We start from the raw sequence: 15,862 nt of genomic DNA, 5'->3' as shown, positions 1-15,862 counted from the left end.
TGCATGATTGGTTTGCAGAAAGTAGGGTACAGCAAATTGGTTTCTAAACAGAGGCAAAGGTTAAGTTTATCCTCATTGTAATCAAGGAATAATGGAAACATTCATGATTATGAAGATTTTATAATTAAAAGAATCAAATTCTTAAGAAACCTGGAATGAAAGCTGTGGGATTTATTCATGTAACATCATAGAATAAAAAATGACCATTCTGCAAAGCTATTTTGGATTTATGCTGGCAATTAAAACAGATTTCCTACTCAGGATACCATACCTCAGACTGGCTGAATTGTCTGCAGGTGTCATACCTCCCAGTAGAAAGGGACATTGGAAATTACACCACAACTGCCAAAACCCACCAAAACTACAAAACCTTCACCAAGACAGGGATAACAGGGTGTAGCACCTCATGAGAAAGGCACATTGTTGTTTTAAATGACTGCACAGACTGAGAAATATCACACAGCCTAAGGGAAATTTATTTAAAATTGTCATTATAGGTCAGAAAATACCCCTGATACAAGAGGTGCTCTACATTTTAAAAGCTGTAGATTCCATATCTCTTCTTGGAAGCTTCAGTGGAGGAATTTTTGGTAAAATCTCTTTTGCATAAAGTGTTTTATGAAGTCCAGCTTCTCGAAGAGCTAGTTCAACACGAAATCTGGGGTCAGAAATGATCTGTTAAAATAAACCAGAGCAATGGTAAAGTTAAAAAAACAATACTTACGTTATACACAGTGTATATTCCAAGTTACCTGTGGATGTATATATTGTAAAAGTTTTCTAAGGCTGTTAAAATAGTAATAAAGCCTTCAGAAGCAGATAAACTCTACAGTGAGTAAGCCTCATCTCATATCTTGATATCCTTTTAATATTAATGATCACAAACTGTTTTAACAAAGAGCTCTGGTTGTTATTCCTCAGCAAAAGTTAAAGGATAGAGGAGGAGCTGAGTGACTTTTAGTTCAGCCCACTGCCTGAGGAGCTGCTGACTTCTCTGATGCTCCCCGTGGACACAGCCCTGCTGTCAGCACAAGACTTTTAATCCCTTCCCGTTTGTTTCTGTGGAACCCAAGTGCTTCAGGATTCTTCTCACAGCATTGCCTTGTGACTATGTGGCAACATCAGTTCCATTTTACACAACAACAATTAATGCTCAGGGAAATTAGTTCCAAAATTTGCCAAAAGGTTACATGACAGAATTTTAAATCTCTTTCAAATGTGTTTTACAGGGGCTACAGCAGGGGAGCACTGAAAACACAAGTGTCACATTGCCTTCAGTTCCAGCATCAGCTGCCAGTGCCCAGAAGCTCTGGGGTGACCTGGGGAGCATCAGCCACAACCACCACAGCTCTGGGAGGGAGGATGGAAACAGACTTAACAGGAATAATTCATTGCACTCGGAACATACCAAAACCTGTCTGGAGTTGAAACAGGAAGAATATTCTGAGAATTCAGGTAACAATCCCAAATACACTGTCAGAGCATTTTTAAGCTACAGCTTTTCAGAACCTCATACATCAATCAGATTTGGGGAAATTTTAATAGCCAAAATCCCAACATTTCTTATAACATACTTCTCCTGCACCAAACTGAGAAGCTTTAAAATGTCTTAAAATAGGAGATGCTGGACAAGCTTAGTTACAGTTAGTTGAATCTCAGCTTATTCAGTGCCAAAAGAAGGCTTCTGTGAACTCTATCATAGTGCTTGTCTTTCTGTAGACATAATTTTACAATTCCAGAGTGGGAATAATTTCAAATGCATAGACTGAGCAGATGGGGAACAGTAAGGGAACAAAAAAAACCCTTCCCCTGTGTTGCTTAATTCCAATTGAAACTGAGCTAGCTCTGGCCTCAGCTACCCCAGTGACCTGAGAAGAAGAGCAGAGTTACTCCACTTTCCCAAGTCATTTACAACTCAGTGGTTTCTTCTCCTTTCACTCTTGCGTATCACGTACCCTCAGACCAGCAATGGTGGACCTCACCTATTACTCCTATTGTTTTTAATTTTGCACATATTATATTCTATATTCTACTGTTTACATTGCTATATTATTAATATTCCTATCCCATATTGTTATTAATATACATGTGCATACACTAAACCATGTAGAATGGTTACAGTTACCTGCTGCTCACTGTATGTGTGCAATTTAAACAGTGGCTTCTGAAGATCAAATTCTTCTGTGGTCCCAATGCCCACCCGAGCTCTGGATGCCACTGTGCCAGCCACTGCTCGGGCTGGGTCTGGTTGTGCAACAACTGCAACCTGAAACACAGGATATGAAGGACAGTTACTCATCTGTGTAGGCCTGAGGTGAGAAGAGGTTATTAACACATCTCCTGAGAACACAATCATTTACCTGGCTTAAAAATTTCAGAAGTTGTCTCAGACCACCCTGTACCCTTATATAAGTGTTCTAAAGCTTAAACTTGAATCCAGAGTAAAACCACTTTGACAGAGACTAATAACTGGAGAGATTTATTCCTGTTTCCCCATTGAGACAAATTAATTGACTGGTCTTAATACAGCACTGTGCATGCCCAGAACTTCTGTGACGTGGAGAACTGCCTGCTGTGTGGGCAGGAAAATTCTTCCTGCAGAAGTCATCTCCCCAGTGATGTGGTGGATTCCTATGCATGGACACAAGATCCATCTGGGCAGGGTGCTGAGCCATCCGTGCTTTTGCCAAGCAATGTTGGACCAGGTGTTCCTTGAGGTCCCTTCCAACCTGGCATTCTGTGATTCTATAGCAAGTGCACTGAGAGCCTAAAATAACACTTAATATTGCAAAATATTTAATTGAATCAGACTATTTAAAAAAAACATTATTGACTGGAAATGAGCCTGAGTCAACAGTTTGAAAAGCAACTGCAAACACAGCCCCACCATTTGTTAAGGTATGCTCAGCTCTCCCACAGAAGATGGCTTGGACTTCTCTTGCCATAAACAGTCCATGAGGGACTAAGGAAGGGTTCCTTAGATGATTCATTCTGAAGCCAAAGGACAGCCTGAAGGTGAGGTCAAGGCTGCATTAGTACTGTTCAAAATATCCCAAATAAAAAAGGTCTGAAAAGCACCTTTCCCCAGATCCCTTATTTTCCCTTGGCTGCACATTTAGGCTTCAGTTCCTGGAGTGTAAAGAATGTGAACTCCAGATTTTCCTTTAAATCTTTGGAGGAAAACCAAGGAGATAAGATTAAAAATATATACATAAATGAAGGTGAAACTGCTCCTTTAAAAGTCAGTAGGAAAAAACCCAACAAACAAAAAACCAAACTACCACCATTACATTTATTATGGCAAATATTAGCAAGCATTTTCTGGAATGTTCTTTATAAAATGACACTCAAAAGTTTCACAGAGAGTTAAATCTCTCTCAAGAAATTTTGTCCAGGGTTTTTAGAATTTAAAGAATATAAATTACTCATACATCTTGCCTAAGACTAAAAGCACTCTTAAGATTATTATAAAAAAACTCAAAAAAAAAATAAAAACCTAAAAAAACAAAACAAAAAAAGGAAAGGAGATATAACATCCTAACCAGAAACAAATTAGTATCTACCTACTTTCAGACATCAACAGCTTCTACAGTGCAATGTAACGTAATGATGCTGCTGTTGTCAGAGTTACAAAGCACACAGGATTTATAACATGACAGAATTACTGTTCCAGTCAGACCAAAAGCACATTTTAACCTCTTCATTTATTTCCTTTTGATAGATTGTTCCTTTGATGTTTCAGATAAGGTGACAGTGTGTCTGTACCACCTGCTGCCGCAGAGCTTCCAGGCACTTCTCCCTTTGCTCCTGCTCCCGGGCTGCCTGCAGGGACAGCTCCTTCTGCTCCAGCAAACGTCTCTCCAGTAATGCTTGTCTGAACTTCACTCTGCCAGACAGCACATACACCAATGGAAAGAACAGTAAAATGTATTTTAAATATTTGTTATATTCCAGTTTGAAAATTAGTCTGATGTTTTCATCTAACATCATCTCTAACAGCACACCTAATATGGTGGTTCATCAAAACACTGGAAAACAGCGAAAAGTGCAGCTTCATTTCAATGTGTTATTTTTTTGTTAGGTTGGGTTTTTTATTTGGAGAAGGAGGGGCTTGGGGAGTTGTATTTTTTATTATTTGTTCTGGGGGTTTGTTTGGTTTAAACAACTTGGCTAACTTTGAAGATTTCATTTCTATAAGGCAGACTTTCTCTAGCATGCTTTATATAGTCCTGTTACTCTCTCTCCCTTGCCATTTTCTTTGCCAAGAAAAAATGTTCTGACATCTGTGGATGGCAGAAGATCTCTTTCCTATAACCCTTCCCATAAAAAGAAACATAATTTCCAATGTTATTACTCGAAGCAGCAAGAAAAGTTGAGAAATCTTACATCCTCCTTTAAAAGGAGGAAGCTGGAGGTCAGCACAGATAATCCTGGAACTTTACCTATGGCATTATTTTTGCTGGTCAGCTTTCCAAAATAGGATTTTACAGCCCCATGGTACCACCACCACCACCACACTTCCTAACCATCCTCAGCCCACTGCCAAATCCTGCTTCCAGTGAAGTTACAGGGCAGATTTGGATGTGTCATCTTTAGTCCTAATCTAGGGGCTGCCATTGCAATTACTTGCATTTAGAGAATCATCATTCCTTTGCCCTTCAAATTTCCCTTGCTTTTAGAAAAACAGAGAAGAGAACTGCTTCAAGTACAACAAAACATGGAATTTATTTTTTTTACTCTCAAAATTTTAGTAAGCTCAAAAGAGCATAGAATGTGCTATAAACTACAGGAATCAGAACTAAATGTACAGTTACTTTGGCAGCTAGAAAAGACCACTGCATCAATAATCCAATAACAATTATCAGGACAAACAATTATGTCCCAGAAGAGTAGTACAAAGATATCTGAGGATGCTCCAGAGAAGCTTTCCATTTCTTACTGTAACCATTGTGGTTTAGGCAGAAGAATGCAATGCTTACCTTAGTAATCCTTTAGTTCCAGATCTGCTTTTTATATGGATAAAATTTAATAAAAAGCAGATACTAATCTTTTTCTGGAAATAAAATAATTTTTAAAACTCCCACAAATTCTGCTCTACTGAAAACCTTTCCCCCAGCTTGAGCTGACTCCTATGGCACATGTTCTATAACACTCCAGTGTCAGCACTGCCTGTGCCACCCCTCAGCTCTGCAAAGACTCAAACCCAGCTCCCGTGCTGCAGCAGGCTGAAGGTGTAAGCACACCCTGGAGTTCTGCACCCTGAGGTCCCTCTGCCAGAGTCTGCCTGGGCTCAGTGCAATATGGATTTTGAAATGCCTCACATCGTACTGGTAGCACTGCATTAACTAACAACAGTAACAGCTCTGCCTTTCTTTGATTAATGCCTTTGAAGGTTTTAGAGGTGAAAAGCATTAAGCAATTTCACAGAGTTATTAATCTCCACAAATATTAAGCATTTTTCTTTAACCCATTTTATTTTGTATAGTATGCCAAGTCTGGGAAATATAATGCTAAGCATTTACTGACTTTTGATTCCTAGTAGCCTGAAGGTGTGGTTATTTCCTTCCTGCATTCCTCACCAAAATGTACCATTTCCTTACATTTTATTCTCCAATGTTTATTAGCATAAGAAAAGAACATTCCCCAATGGCATGGCATAGTACAGTACATATATTTAAAGAAAAGTCATTATTTTCTCTATCAGTTCTGCTGAAAACTCAGTAATTCAGGTATGTGTGTGTCTTTTGCTGAGAGCTAAAATCGTTGCAGCTATGTTTAAGGAAAAGTATAGATCCATGTAGCTTCAGGACACAGACATGTAGGTTTAGCTATCAGCAAAATATTGTAGCAAAATAAGATTGAATCATGTTTCCCACAGAATGCTGAAGACCAAGTTTAATATTCTAATGCCAAAGGTACTTTAATCCTATTTTAATTATTTTTCATGCAACTTGGTGGCTCCTGCTGTGTAAAAAAAGTAAGCCTGTGATTTGAGAGGCTCCACAAAGGGGGTTTTATGCTCCTGTGACAGAGGAGTTCCTCTATGAAATCAAGTAACTCGTCAGCAGGTTATTAAAGGCCATATTCTGGAAGGAAGACTTGGCAAAGATTCAAATGCTAACAGGCTGAAGTCCCAAATTACAAACAGGTGAAGAGCATCTACAACTAGATGTGCACTTTTTAAGACCCTCTAAAAGAATAATAAATATCTCTGAGGGTGCTAGCTGCCTAACGTGCTCCTCACACATCTCAAACAAACCTCACTGTGGAAGGTGTTATTACTCAGCTACTATTAAAAAAATCACAAAGAGAGCTAGGTATAACGAGTTTATCCTATAATGATCACAACTGATTAGCCCTTTAAAAGGTTTAAAACTTTGACTGATGTGAGTTAATTCAAAGGAACAAGTCAACTGCATTCAGGATACTCATAATACAACCTTGGTGTATAGACTGGGTTAACTTCCAAACGGGGGAAAAAAGTTACTTATCTCAACTTATTCTAATTTAGAAAGTTGAAGGATCAAAGCAAATTAGGTAAGAAGTTCCTATTGATATCATAGGTATTCTCATTTAATTTCTTTTACCTTTCCCTGTCTTTAACTGCTTGTTCAGCCATTAATCTTCTTAATTCCTCCATACGTCGTAGATCTTCCTCTTCCAGTTCTTGCCACTTGAGCTGTTTCTCAGCCCAGTAGTTTTTCACCTAGAGTTTGAACAAACACATTAAACAAAATAACAATCATTCACAAGCCAAGGTAGTGAGAATAAAGTAAAAAAAAATAGCATTAAGAAAATCCATTTTTATCATTTTTAGAATAAAATCTATATATTAGAGCCGTATGGACTAGCTTCTTGTCATGTGAATAACATAAACCAGTTCTGTTCATGCAAAGTGATGGGATGAGGCATCATGGCAGCTGTTCCATGTATCCTCCTGCCCATGGGAGGCCCAGCACACCTTGGTACAGGTCCCCATCTCCCAGCCTCTCTCCCCAGCTGCAGCTCAGCTGAGCTGTCCTGCTTCAGGCCTCAGCACACACCAGTAACAACACATGATAACACAGCTTGTATTCCAGGTCACCTCCAACAGGAATCATACATTCTCTTCTCTGCATTATCCCAGCAAGAGGAGTTACAGTGACATGGTAGATCCACAGCTTGGAGCTCGTGCAATTTCACTCTGCTGTACTCACATTTTAAAAAAACTTTTTTTCCATTCCATATGCAGGTACCAGAACGATAAGCTGGGACACAGAAACAATGACATACCCTGATGTAATTCCAAATCAGAAACCTAAAGCATCATAACCAAAATTGTTACTTCGAGCAAAACAAAGATAGTGTTTGCTTTGAAAATAAAGACTGAATATTTGAAAAAAGTGTTTGACAGAAGCATGTAACAGTGCTGCCACTTCAATTCATAGAAAAAGTAGCTGCTCATAAAATTTAAAATACAGCTGGAATAAGACTAGAATAAGAGTAGAGACTAGAAGCTTTACAAAAAGACATAAAAAATAAAGAGAAAAAATCTCAGGAATTTTAATACTATAAGAAAATGTAATTATAAAATTAATTGTAAAAGCAATTGAAATTACACACCAATAATCTGTTGATCTTACAATGAAATTCACAAAGTTCCTGTCAAGCTCTGAGACTTTATCCTACCTCCCAAAACATAGGTAATTTCTTAACAATGAAATTTCCTTATAGAATCACTCACATACTATAAGCATCACAAAATAGCAATAAAAACTTACATAACTATGTTGAATTTAGGCCTCCTTTGGAAAATTCAGTTAAAATGGCAGTCAAAATACCATCCACCCTTCTATGATCAATGTGCAGAAAAACCCATAGCCCTCAGGATTCAGAATAAAACAGGTCTTCCAAACAGTGCTCGTATTGCAGAATTCCCAGTGTCTATGCCAGCCATTTCTTTACACAAGCAATCTTTCACACATCAAGGATGTGAAAAGAAGGATGGCTCTAACCACCTGTACTACAATGCTTTTATTTAATATTGTTTGGAGTATATATATTTATGAAATAAAACTCTCTCTTTTGCAACTCTTGTCTTTCTGTATTCCACACTGCCTGAAGGCTTTCTCCTAAACTCTAATTAGGAGGGGCAGTGGATATTCTGAAATCCCATATTCAAATATGTAAGAAAAAAATCCAGTCTGAAGTCCACTGGAGTAAGTGCAGCATTGGTGTTTAAGATTTAATGTCATTTTACCCATTTTCATATTTGACCTGCCCAGGTCCCCACTAATCAGGGATATTTCACACATTCTTCTTGCCACAGAGCATTCCCTGGAACAGCCACAGTGTCAGGCTGGAGGACCCAAGAGGTGATGTACTCGAGTGAAACAAATGACTGATGACCTCAAGCAGCTGCCACTCCATCTGCACACAGGCAGAGGACTGTTCTAGAGAGACAGGACACACAGACCAGAGAGAAGTGGAAAGTCTGCAGAGGCAGAACACTGACTCACCACAGGAACATTGCTGGGGGTGAAGTCAGCAAAGCCTCACCAAGCCTCCTCCTCCTCCTCCCCCCTTCCTTGTGGCTCCAGAGCCACCTGCCACGATGAACACAGCACGAGACAAACACCCAGAGCAGGCTGGAACAAAGAGCCAAGCAGCAGCAAAGGCTGAAGCAGCAACCCATCACTAAGGAGGGAGGGGCTGCCCTTCCCTCTGCCCATTTCCAGTGCTTCCTCACCAAGTCCCACAGCTCCAGCTGAGGCAGCTCACAAACTATCCTAAACTATTCAGGAAGGATATCGCGGTCCTGGAGCAGGTCCAAAGGGGGGCAACCTCCTTTGGAGGGACTCGAGCACAGACCCTATGAGGAGAGGCTGAGGGAGCTGGGGCTGTTCAGCCTGGAGAAGAGGAGGCTCAGGGGAGACCTCATCGCTCTCTCCAACTCCCTGAAAGGAGGTTGTAACCGGGTGGCCATGTATTTTGCAAATACAGATGTGAGACAGCTTGATTTTCCACAAGCATTAAGTTCAACAGAAAATCTGCAGTTCACTCTAGTAAGTTGAAGTTTAGACTTATGCACCAAGTCCATCTCCTGAGGAGTCCCCACAGGAGTACTTAGGGTCCCAGAGCTGCCCACCACAGGAATAGTTATCACTGCCTCTCTGCTTCAGCCCCACAGCTCAGGTCCCTGTGCTGCACACTGCACTGTGCTGTCCTGCAGACAATGTGCTGTGAGGCTCATTTGCTGCATTGCAGCACACTTAACTGCAGCATTGGAAGCTTTCATAGTCTGCCACATTGCTCAAAAGCTCCAATCTGTAAGAGTTATACATCCAGTAGCACCTCTGCACTGATTTTGGTGGCCCAGAGACAGTCATACACACTCTGTGTATGGGTTTTCGGGGTTGTTTGTTGTTTTTAAAAAACATCACGAAGTAACAGAAGTGGTATGTAAGAGCAGTCAAGCTAAAATGGATGGTAGTAAGACTTAACTAACCATTTTCTCACTGGTACTCAATACTTCACAAGAATACCAGGTAATGAGATCAGTTAAAAGACTTTAAATGCCATAGTGTACATTAACATACACAAAAAGGTGTAAGAGTTTCTCATACTTTCTCTTTCTCCTGAGCTCTGCGAATTCTTTCCTGCTCTTTCTGAAGCCTCTCTTTCTCATCCCTCTGTTCTTTTCTTCTGGCAGCCACTGCAGCTTCTAGTTTAGCAGCTTCTTCCTGCTGTGTTTTCCACTGTACAACCTGTAAGAAATGGTTGAAAAAACATAACTGCAACAGACTTGTGTGATACTGAAATCCTGCCAAACAGACTGGGAAGGAAAAACATGTAATCCATTTACAAACTAATATTTATAATCTTATCAGCAATACACAATCATTTCATAAGCACCACCTTTCTGCAAGTTCATGTGCAACTGGCTGGCAAGATATGCAATAAAATGTCAATGAAAAGATTATGGAAACTTCCCAGAGGAGCACCTGCCACAGAAGATGGCAGGGGCCAGAATGGAAAGATCAAAAAACCAGTTCCCTGTCCATATAGCCCCAGGTTCAGAAATTCAGAGGCAGACTAAGACATGGTAACACAGGGCATAGTGGTTTGCCTCTTTCAGAAACACAGCCTGCATCTGCATCTACTTCACAAGCTGCACTTTATTGTGAGTTTGTACAACACAGGGTGCTGTGGGAACCCAGTCCTGCCTGAGAGCATCTGGTCACTGCTGCAAAACAAATAACAAAGGGCAGGCAGTGAAATGGAGTGCAACAGCTGAGGAATCTCTGTGGCGTGAATTTCCATGCTTTAATATTTTGCTGGTTAAAAGTGACTACCTGATGCTGAACCTTCAGCATTCCTACAATTTAAGTTTTTCAAGAAAACCTACTGCATTAATCAGGTTTTTCCTCCAGAGGTAGTATGGTGGACATCTGAAAAACAAAAAACAACCCTGAACAATAATTCTGATTTACTAAGCCAGTAAGCTGGGACCAGAGAACACACCAAAAAAAAAAAAAAAAAATTTAAAGTGTTCTTGGTTGTATTCTTTCATTCCAACAAGTGCAAAATAAGAAGGGTAGAGTTTACTGGGTTAATAGTTTATGTTCTGTTTAAACTATTAAAAATTCCTACTAGTTAAACTAATGTTGCAAATACACTGAAAACTGTTTCCCCTATTGCCCCTTTCACAAAGCAGCACCAAGCAGCTTACATTGTAGCAGCACAAGCACTGCCAACATCAAGTTCTGAAAGTTTTTAATTACAACTGGCACTTCAAGTACTTTTCACAGTTCATGTATTATTAGAGAAGCCTTTCCCAAGTGAAATATTAAACTGCTGTGCTGAACAGAATGTGTACATACCTATTTTTGGTTTATTTTTTCAATATTGCATATTACAATAATGTAAAGTACAGTAAAACCTAATTAAAGTAATAAAGTAGTTCTTTCCCTCTAACATCTGAATAGCAATGATGTATTCACCTTGTACTTAATGCTACAGATACATCTTTTTTAATGCCAAAACAATTTTTGAGATACTTTCCTTGGGAATTCCCATTAAATTAGCACACGCTAACACAGCACCACCTAAGGTTTTCTCTTTAAACACTGACTTATATTATGAACAGATTTTGAAGCTTCCTTAGGGTGACACAAGAGAGTTGGCATCAGTCTCCTAGCAGCTAGGAAAACAGAAACACAGGACAAGTGAGTGGTGTAGAGAGGGTCTGCACGGGAAATGTCATGCAAGGAGTAAAGCCAGGCTTTGGAAAGAGAGGCAAAAACACACGACAGACAAAAAGGACGTGGAGTAGCTGGGAGGAACAGTGCCACAAAATGACTGCACAGAGCTCCAGATCAGGTTTCTTGCAGGCAACACTGATACACAGATAAAAGCAGCTACCAGAATTCAAACTCTAAACAAAAACTACCAATAATTGTGTGATAAAGTCAGCACCCTTTGTCACAACTAAAAGCATGAAAAGACAATCCTCTGACATCCCCACCTGATTCTTTGTAGTTTACTCTTTCAACCTTATAAAATGAACAAATCCCAAGACACTTTCAGGATCTCCCAGAGCTTTATTAACCTCCAAAATGCCTGCAGTGTTCTCCATGTTTTTATTATGGTACGCAGGGTATTTTTTTCCTTAAAACTGTTCATAGCTAATTCTAGGAATTAACTGGAAAAAAATTTCAGAGGGTCTCCTCATGTAAAACAACTTGATAATGAAGATGTTAGATAGCAAAAGTACTACTGCAATATTTGAAGGAGAGAGTTGAAGCATGCGGCAGAATGCCATTCCAGCAGCAGTGAAAGAACCAGCATCCTCACAGTGGTGTCATAAATTCCATATTTAGCAAGAAAAAGGGCGGACTTGCTTTATGATAAGTCAGAGACAGCTCTTCATTTTTCCAGATGGAAGCCACAAGGCACAGAGGGGAAGAAAAAATGCCTCCTGGTTGCAAGTTTGGATTCAAACCATGTCAGCCATGACATTTTCCCTTTACATTTTGAAGCTAAGAACTGCAGCCTCAGAACAAGCTGGTGACCTAAGGTGACCTAAGCTAGGCTTTTATAACCTGTCCTGGAAAAAAAAAAAAATTAAGGAAACCAGACATAACAGGTGATTAAGTGATAAAAAGTTATGGGCTGAAGGCACTACAGGATTGCAGCATCAGCTCTTCAGTAAGGATCTTCTTCTTAGTTCAGTTCCTAATGGACACATCATCCAATCAATGAAGATGACTTAATAAATTTGGCAAACTTATTTCCCCACACAAGAGAAGTTAATTACTTTTTATCTGCTACGGACCTGACCAAAGAGCACAGTCAAACTGAGATTAACAGATTAACATGGAACACTCATTAAAAGGTGACTTTCATTACCAGTGGTGTGGCCTCTTCCTTTGCAATATAGCTTAGTCAGTAACACTTCAGATAAAAGCAGGGCATGCTGATCTATGTTTCTTGCCTGAGCAACTTGCTTCCATTCTAAGGTTTAGGAAAAAAAAAAAAAAAAAGAAAAAAAGAAAAAGGCAAGCTTTCTAAGGAAAATTCACAGATTTTTAGATTTCCCATTAGCAATCTGTTTGCCAAGGCTTTGGAAGTCATTGACAAATTTTTCTCAAACAAAGGTGACATCTTTAAAAGTATAGCAGCCCTGCTACTGATGTATGATTGGGTGAATTGGAAAAAAACCAAAACAAAACACAAAAAAAACCCCAAAAAAACCCCACAACCAAAAAAAGCTACACTAGTCAAACCAACCACATGTTGGCATATCAAATATTAACAATGTTATTCTGGGGAATAATATACAAAAATTTATGTGTAATATTCCTAAGTGCAAAGCTAATGAGGTGAGTGCCTCAGGGTTTGAATACTATAGTTTATAAAAGGGAAAAAAATTAAAAGATATATTAGTAACAGTTCTCTGGGGTCCAAAATATTATAGGGCAGAGGGAAGCTTGTCAAAGCAATGTGAAAAAGCTACCAGTTTTTTTATAAGCATCATACATCGTTTTACCTTTTTTTTTTTTTCCAGTGACCTTATAAACTCTTGGCTTTCTGTGGAAGAAAGTTCAGATTTACAAGAGGGGCTCCACATTAAATACCACAATCAAGTAGAACATATGCAGTATAGGAAAAAGGGAGGGTGGGAAAGGAAAAAAAAAGGAAAATCTGCAGACAGTCACTGCACATGCTTCAAGTTTACTGTCTGAGTCTTTATCTGCCCCCCAAAAGTCATGAACTTCACCAGTGCTGTGCTGACCTCAAACTGGTAAGTCCAAGTTTGTGAGCTTTGGATTAAAGACACAGGACTGAGCTGGCTCATCCTTTGTGACTTTTAAAATCTTGGACACTTGCTCACATCCACTTTGGAGAAACACTGTAGCATCCTGTAACTCCTAGGCTCCCCATATACTTTCCAAATGAGTACCTGTATTTAAAATTTAGGTTATTAAAACTTCCTTATATTTCTCACATCCAATAAATGTACAAATTAGCTCAGTGGTGAGTACTCAATGCTTTTAAAAAATAAAATTCTTCCTTTAAATATCCCACTATCCAAGCAGTGGGATATTTTTAAGAATATTTAGGAGAAATCTTTTTAAGAAGCTTCCTACAAAACTATCAGATTATAGTTAAAGGACTAGATTTGATACCTATCAAGTGTTCAGATTTTTTTCATTCAGTTGTGATATTTTGATGTTGATCTCCTATGGCATTCAAATAATTATAATCAGTGACTTACCAGATACAGAGTAAGGACTTTTCCACCCCAAATTTAGTGGTACATCCTTGCTTTTCATTATACAAGAAGGGTAAAGAAAGGGAAGCTGCAACATGCTTTATATGATTTGCAATATCCCAGTTAATTCCATTTAACTGTTTTCCTCTTGAAGTTAATTTTTCTTAGTTTCTGTCAGAATAGGAAATGCAAAAGTTGATCCCCAAAATCTCACAGTGTGTTGCAAGACATTCTATCACTGCAGTGGGGACTAATCGTGGAATACAAGAAGAGAAAGGGGAGGAATATAAAGGCAGGCAGGCACATTGCTTGATGCTAAGGAAGGAAAAGGCAGGAAGGAAAAAAATCACACAGAGGAGATTCTTTTTGTCTACTCTTGTAGGTCTGACCTTGAGTGTCCTTTAAACTTCTATACAAAGAGGGAAGGTACTGGATTATAAATAGGTTAAGGTAAATGAAATAGAAAAAAACAGGTTTTGAATGCATGCAAATACCTTGACTGAATTTACAAATGCATTACAGCAAGTACTTCAATCCTTCCAACAACAACTGTGAAGCAGTACCCTACTAACCCTCTTAAAAGATCACTAACTTCATTGCCTAGCTACCCTACCACACAGAAGAATTTCCTTCTCTTCATATTGTTTAAAAAACAAACAAAAAAAAAGAAGAATCTTACTATAACACAGCACCTGCTACAGAACTCTGAAGGTGGTTAAATGGACACAGAGCAAAGCATACAAAGTGATTCTTCAGAGTTCAACCACCCCCTGTGGTTTTGTTGTGTTTGTTTTTCCCCAGCAAACAGGAGTGTTAAAGACATGTACCAGCAACATTTGCTTTTCCAGGATGTGCAGCCTATCTTCCCCTCTACTATCCACGTCACCCTGTATTTCATCCAGATCACTGCCACACAGCCCTCCTGAGTTATTCCACCTGAAATGACTGCTGCACAAGTGGTTTCAAGATCCCTCCTTAGAGAATGGTTTCTGTTAAGGACACACATTGATCTTCTGTGAGATGGAACAGGGAATAAAAATTTGAAAATCCTTTCCCTAGGTAAAAACTGCTATAAACATTAATTCAACTTCTTTCCTTCTTTACTTTTTAATTGTTCTATCACCTCTAGTCAGTCCTAAGGCCTAGCATAGTTGTTTCTAGTGCATTTAAACCAGATTTCAATAACGTATTTTAAGTTTGTTTGCTATGCCTTTCATTCATTTTTGACTGACCAAAAGAACTATATAAATGTTAAGTGATATCATGTGGTTATTGCAGTAATGAAAGAAGCAAAAACCACACAGCCTGTCATACATAAGTATTTTCTCTCATTTGCATTGCTCAGTCTGTACTACAATTACTACAAATTGATTTTCACACACAAAGAAAAACTCTCTTGAAAACCCCCACAAATTCAAAGCAGCATAGAAATGTACAGAAATATATTACTTTTGAACCAAATAGGTAAAACAGGCTAAATGGCTTACTGACTGGAAGTTAAATGAAAGGTGTCACGTTCAGTCTAGTCTTCTCCTTCACTATCATTAGCAGCTGCTTAAACATTAAGATTTTGATTTTAAAGTATTTCTGCATATCCTGTCTCTAAAATGGATCTAATCACCCATTGCATTTCTAGAACTGCTTACAGATACAAATATTACAGTGTGTCTGTCTCATAACCAGGTGATCTGAACAGGCTATAAAATGCTAAATTACTTTCTCTGAAACCTGCTGGTGTAACGAGGAGATCTGCATCTCACATTCAGAACACAAACTCTTCACAAGCATACCTGGAGCTTTCTGTACAGCTGGATCATTACAGCAACAAGACAAGCCTGTAAAATGAACTACAACTGGGTAAAGTATAAGTTTTCAGATGCATATGCCCAGTGAATCCAAACAAAAGCCATGGACGTATCCAGGAGAATTCCTTTGAAAAACAGCTAAACCCTTGCCCAGTTTTGGCTCCCATCCCCTAAGACCTTTCAGCTGCAGAGCCAACCAAAACAAGGTCACAATGATACCTTCCTTTCATGAAGAAAAAATAAAACTAAAGAAGAAAGTACCTTTTTCATTTCTCTTTTCTGAGTAACAGGTGAATTTTTT

At 38.9% G+C, this 15,862-nt stretch overlaps 1 protein-coding gene across 1 annotated transcript in view; it reads right to left on the bottom strand.

The window, feature by feature from the left end:
* Positions 1–453: 453 nt before the first annotated feature.
* The window catches only part of CCDC148 (coiled-coil domain containing 148), a 41,607-nt gene continuing 26,198 nt past the window's right edge, over positions 454–15,862 (bottom strand). Inside the window, exons 11-15 of the mRNA XM_030454522.1 lie at positions 9,606–9,746; positions 6,588–6,706; positions 3,769–3,886; positions 2,126–2,266; positions 454–675 (exon numbers count right to left, since the gene is read on the bottom strand). Of these exons, the coding sequence (XP_030310382.1) occupies positions 529–675; positions 2,126–2,266; positions 3,769–3,886; positions 6,588–6,706; positions 9,606–9,746 (666 nt within the window). The 3' untranslated portion in view covers positions 454–528. The remainder of the gene's footprint in view (positions 676–2,125; positions 2,267–3,768; positions 3,887–6,587; positions 6,707–9,605; positions 9,747–15,862) is intronic.

This window comes from Calypte anna, chromosome 7 (assembly GCF_003957555.1).
Source record: "Calypte anna isolate BGI_N300 chromosome 7, bCalAnn1_v1.p, whole genome shotgun sequence".
NCBI lineage: Eukaryota > Metazoa > Chordata > Aves > Apodiformes > Trochilidae > Calypte > Calypte anna.
Note: the sequence above shows the minus strand (reverse complement) of the source record. Positions and strands in the feature narration are given on the sequence as shown.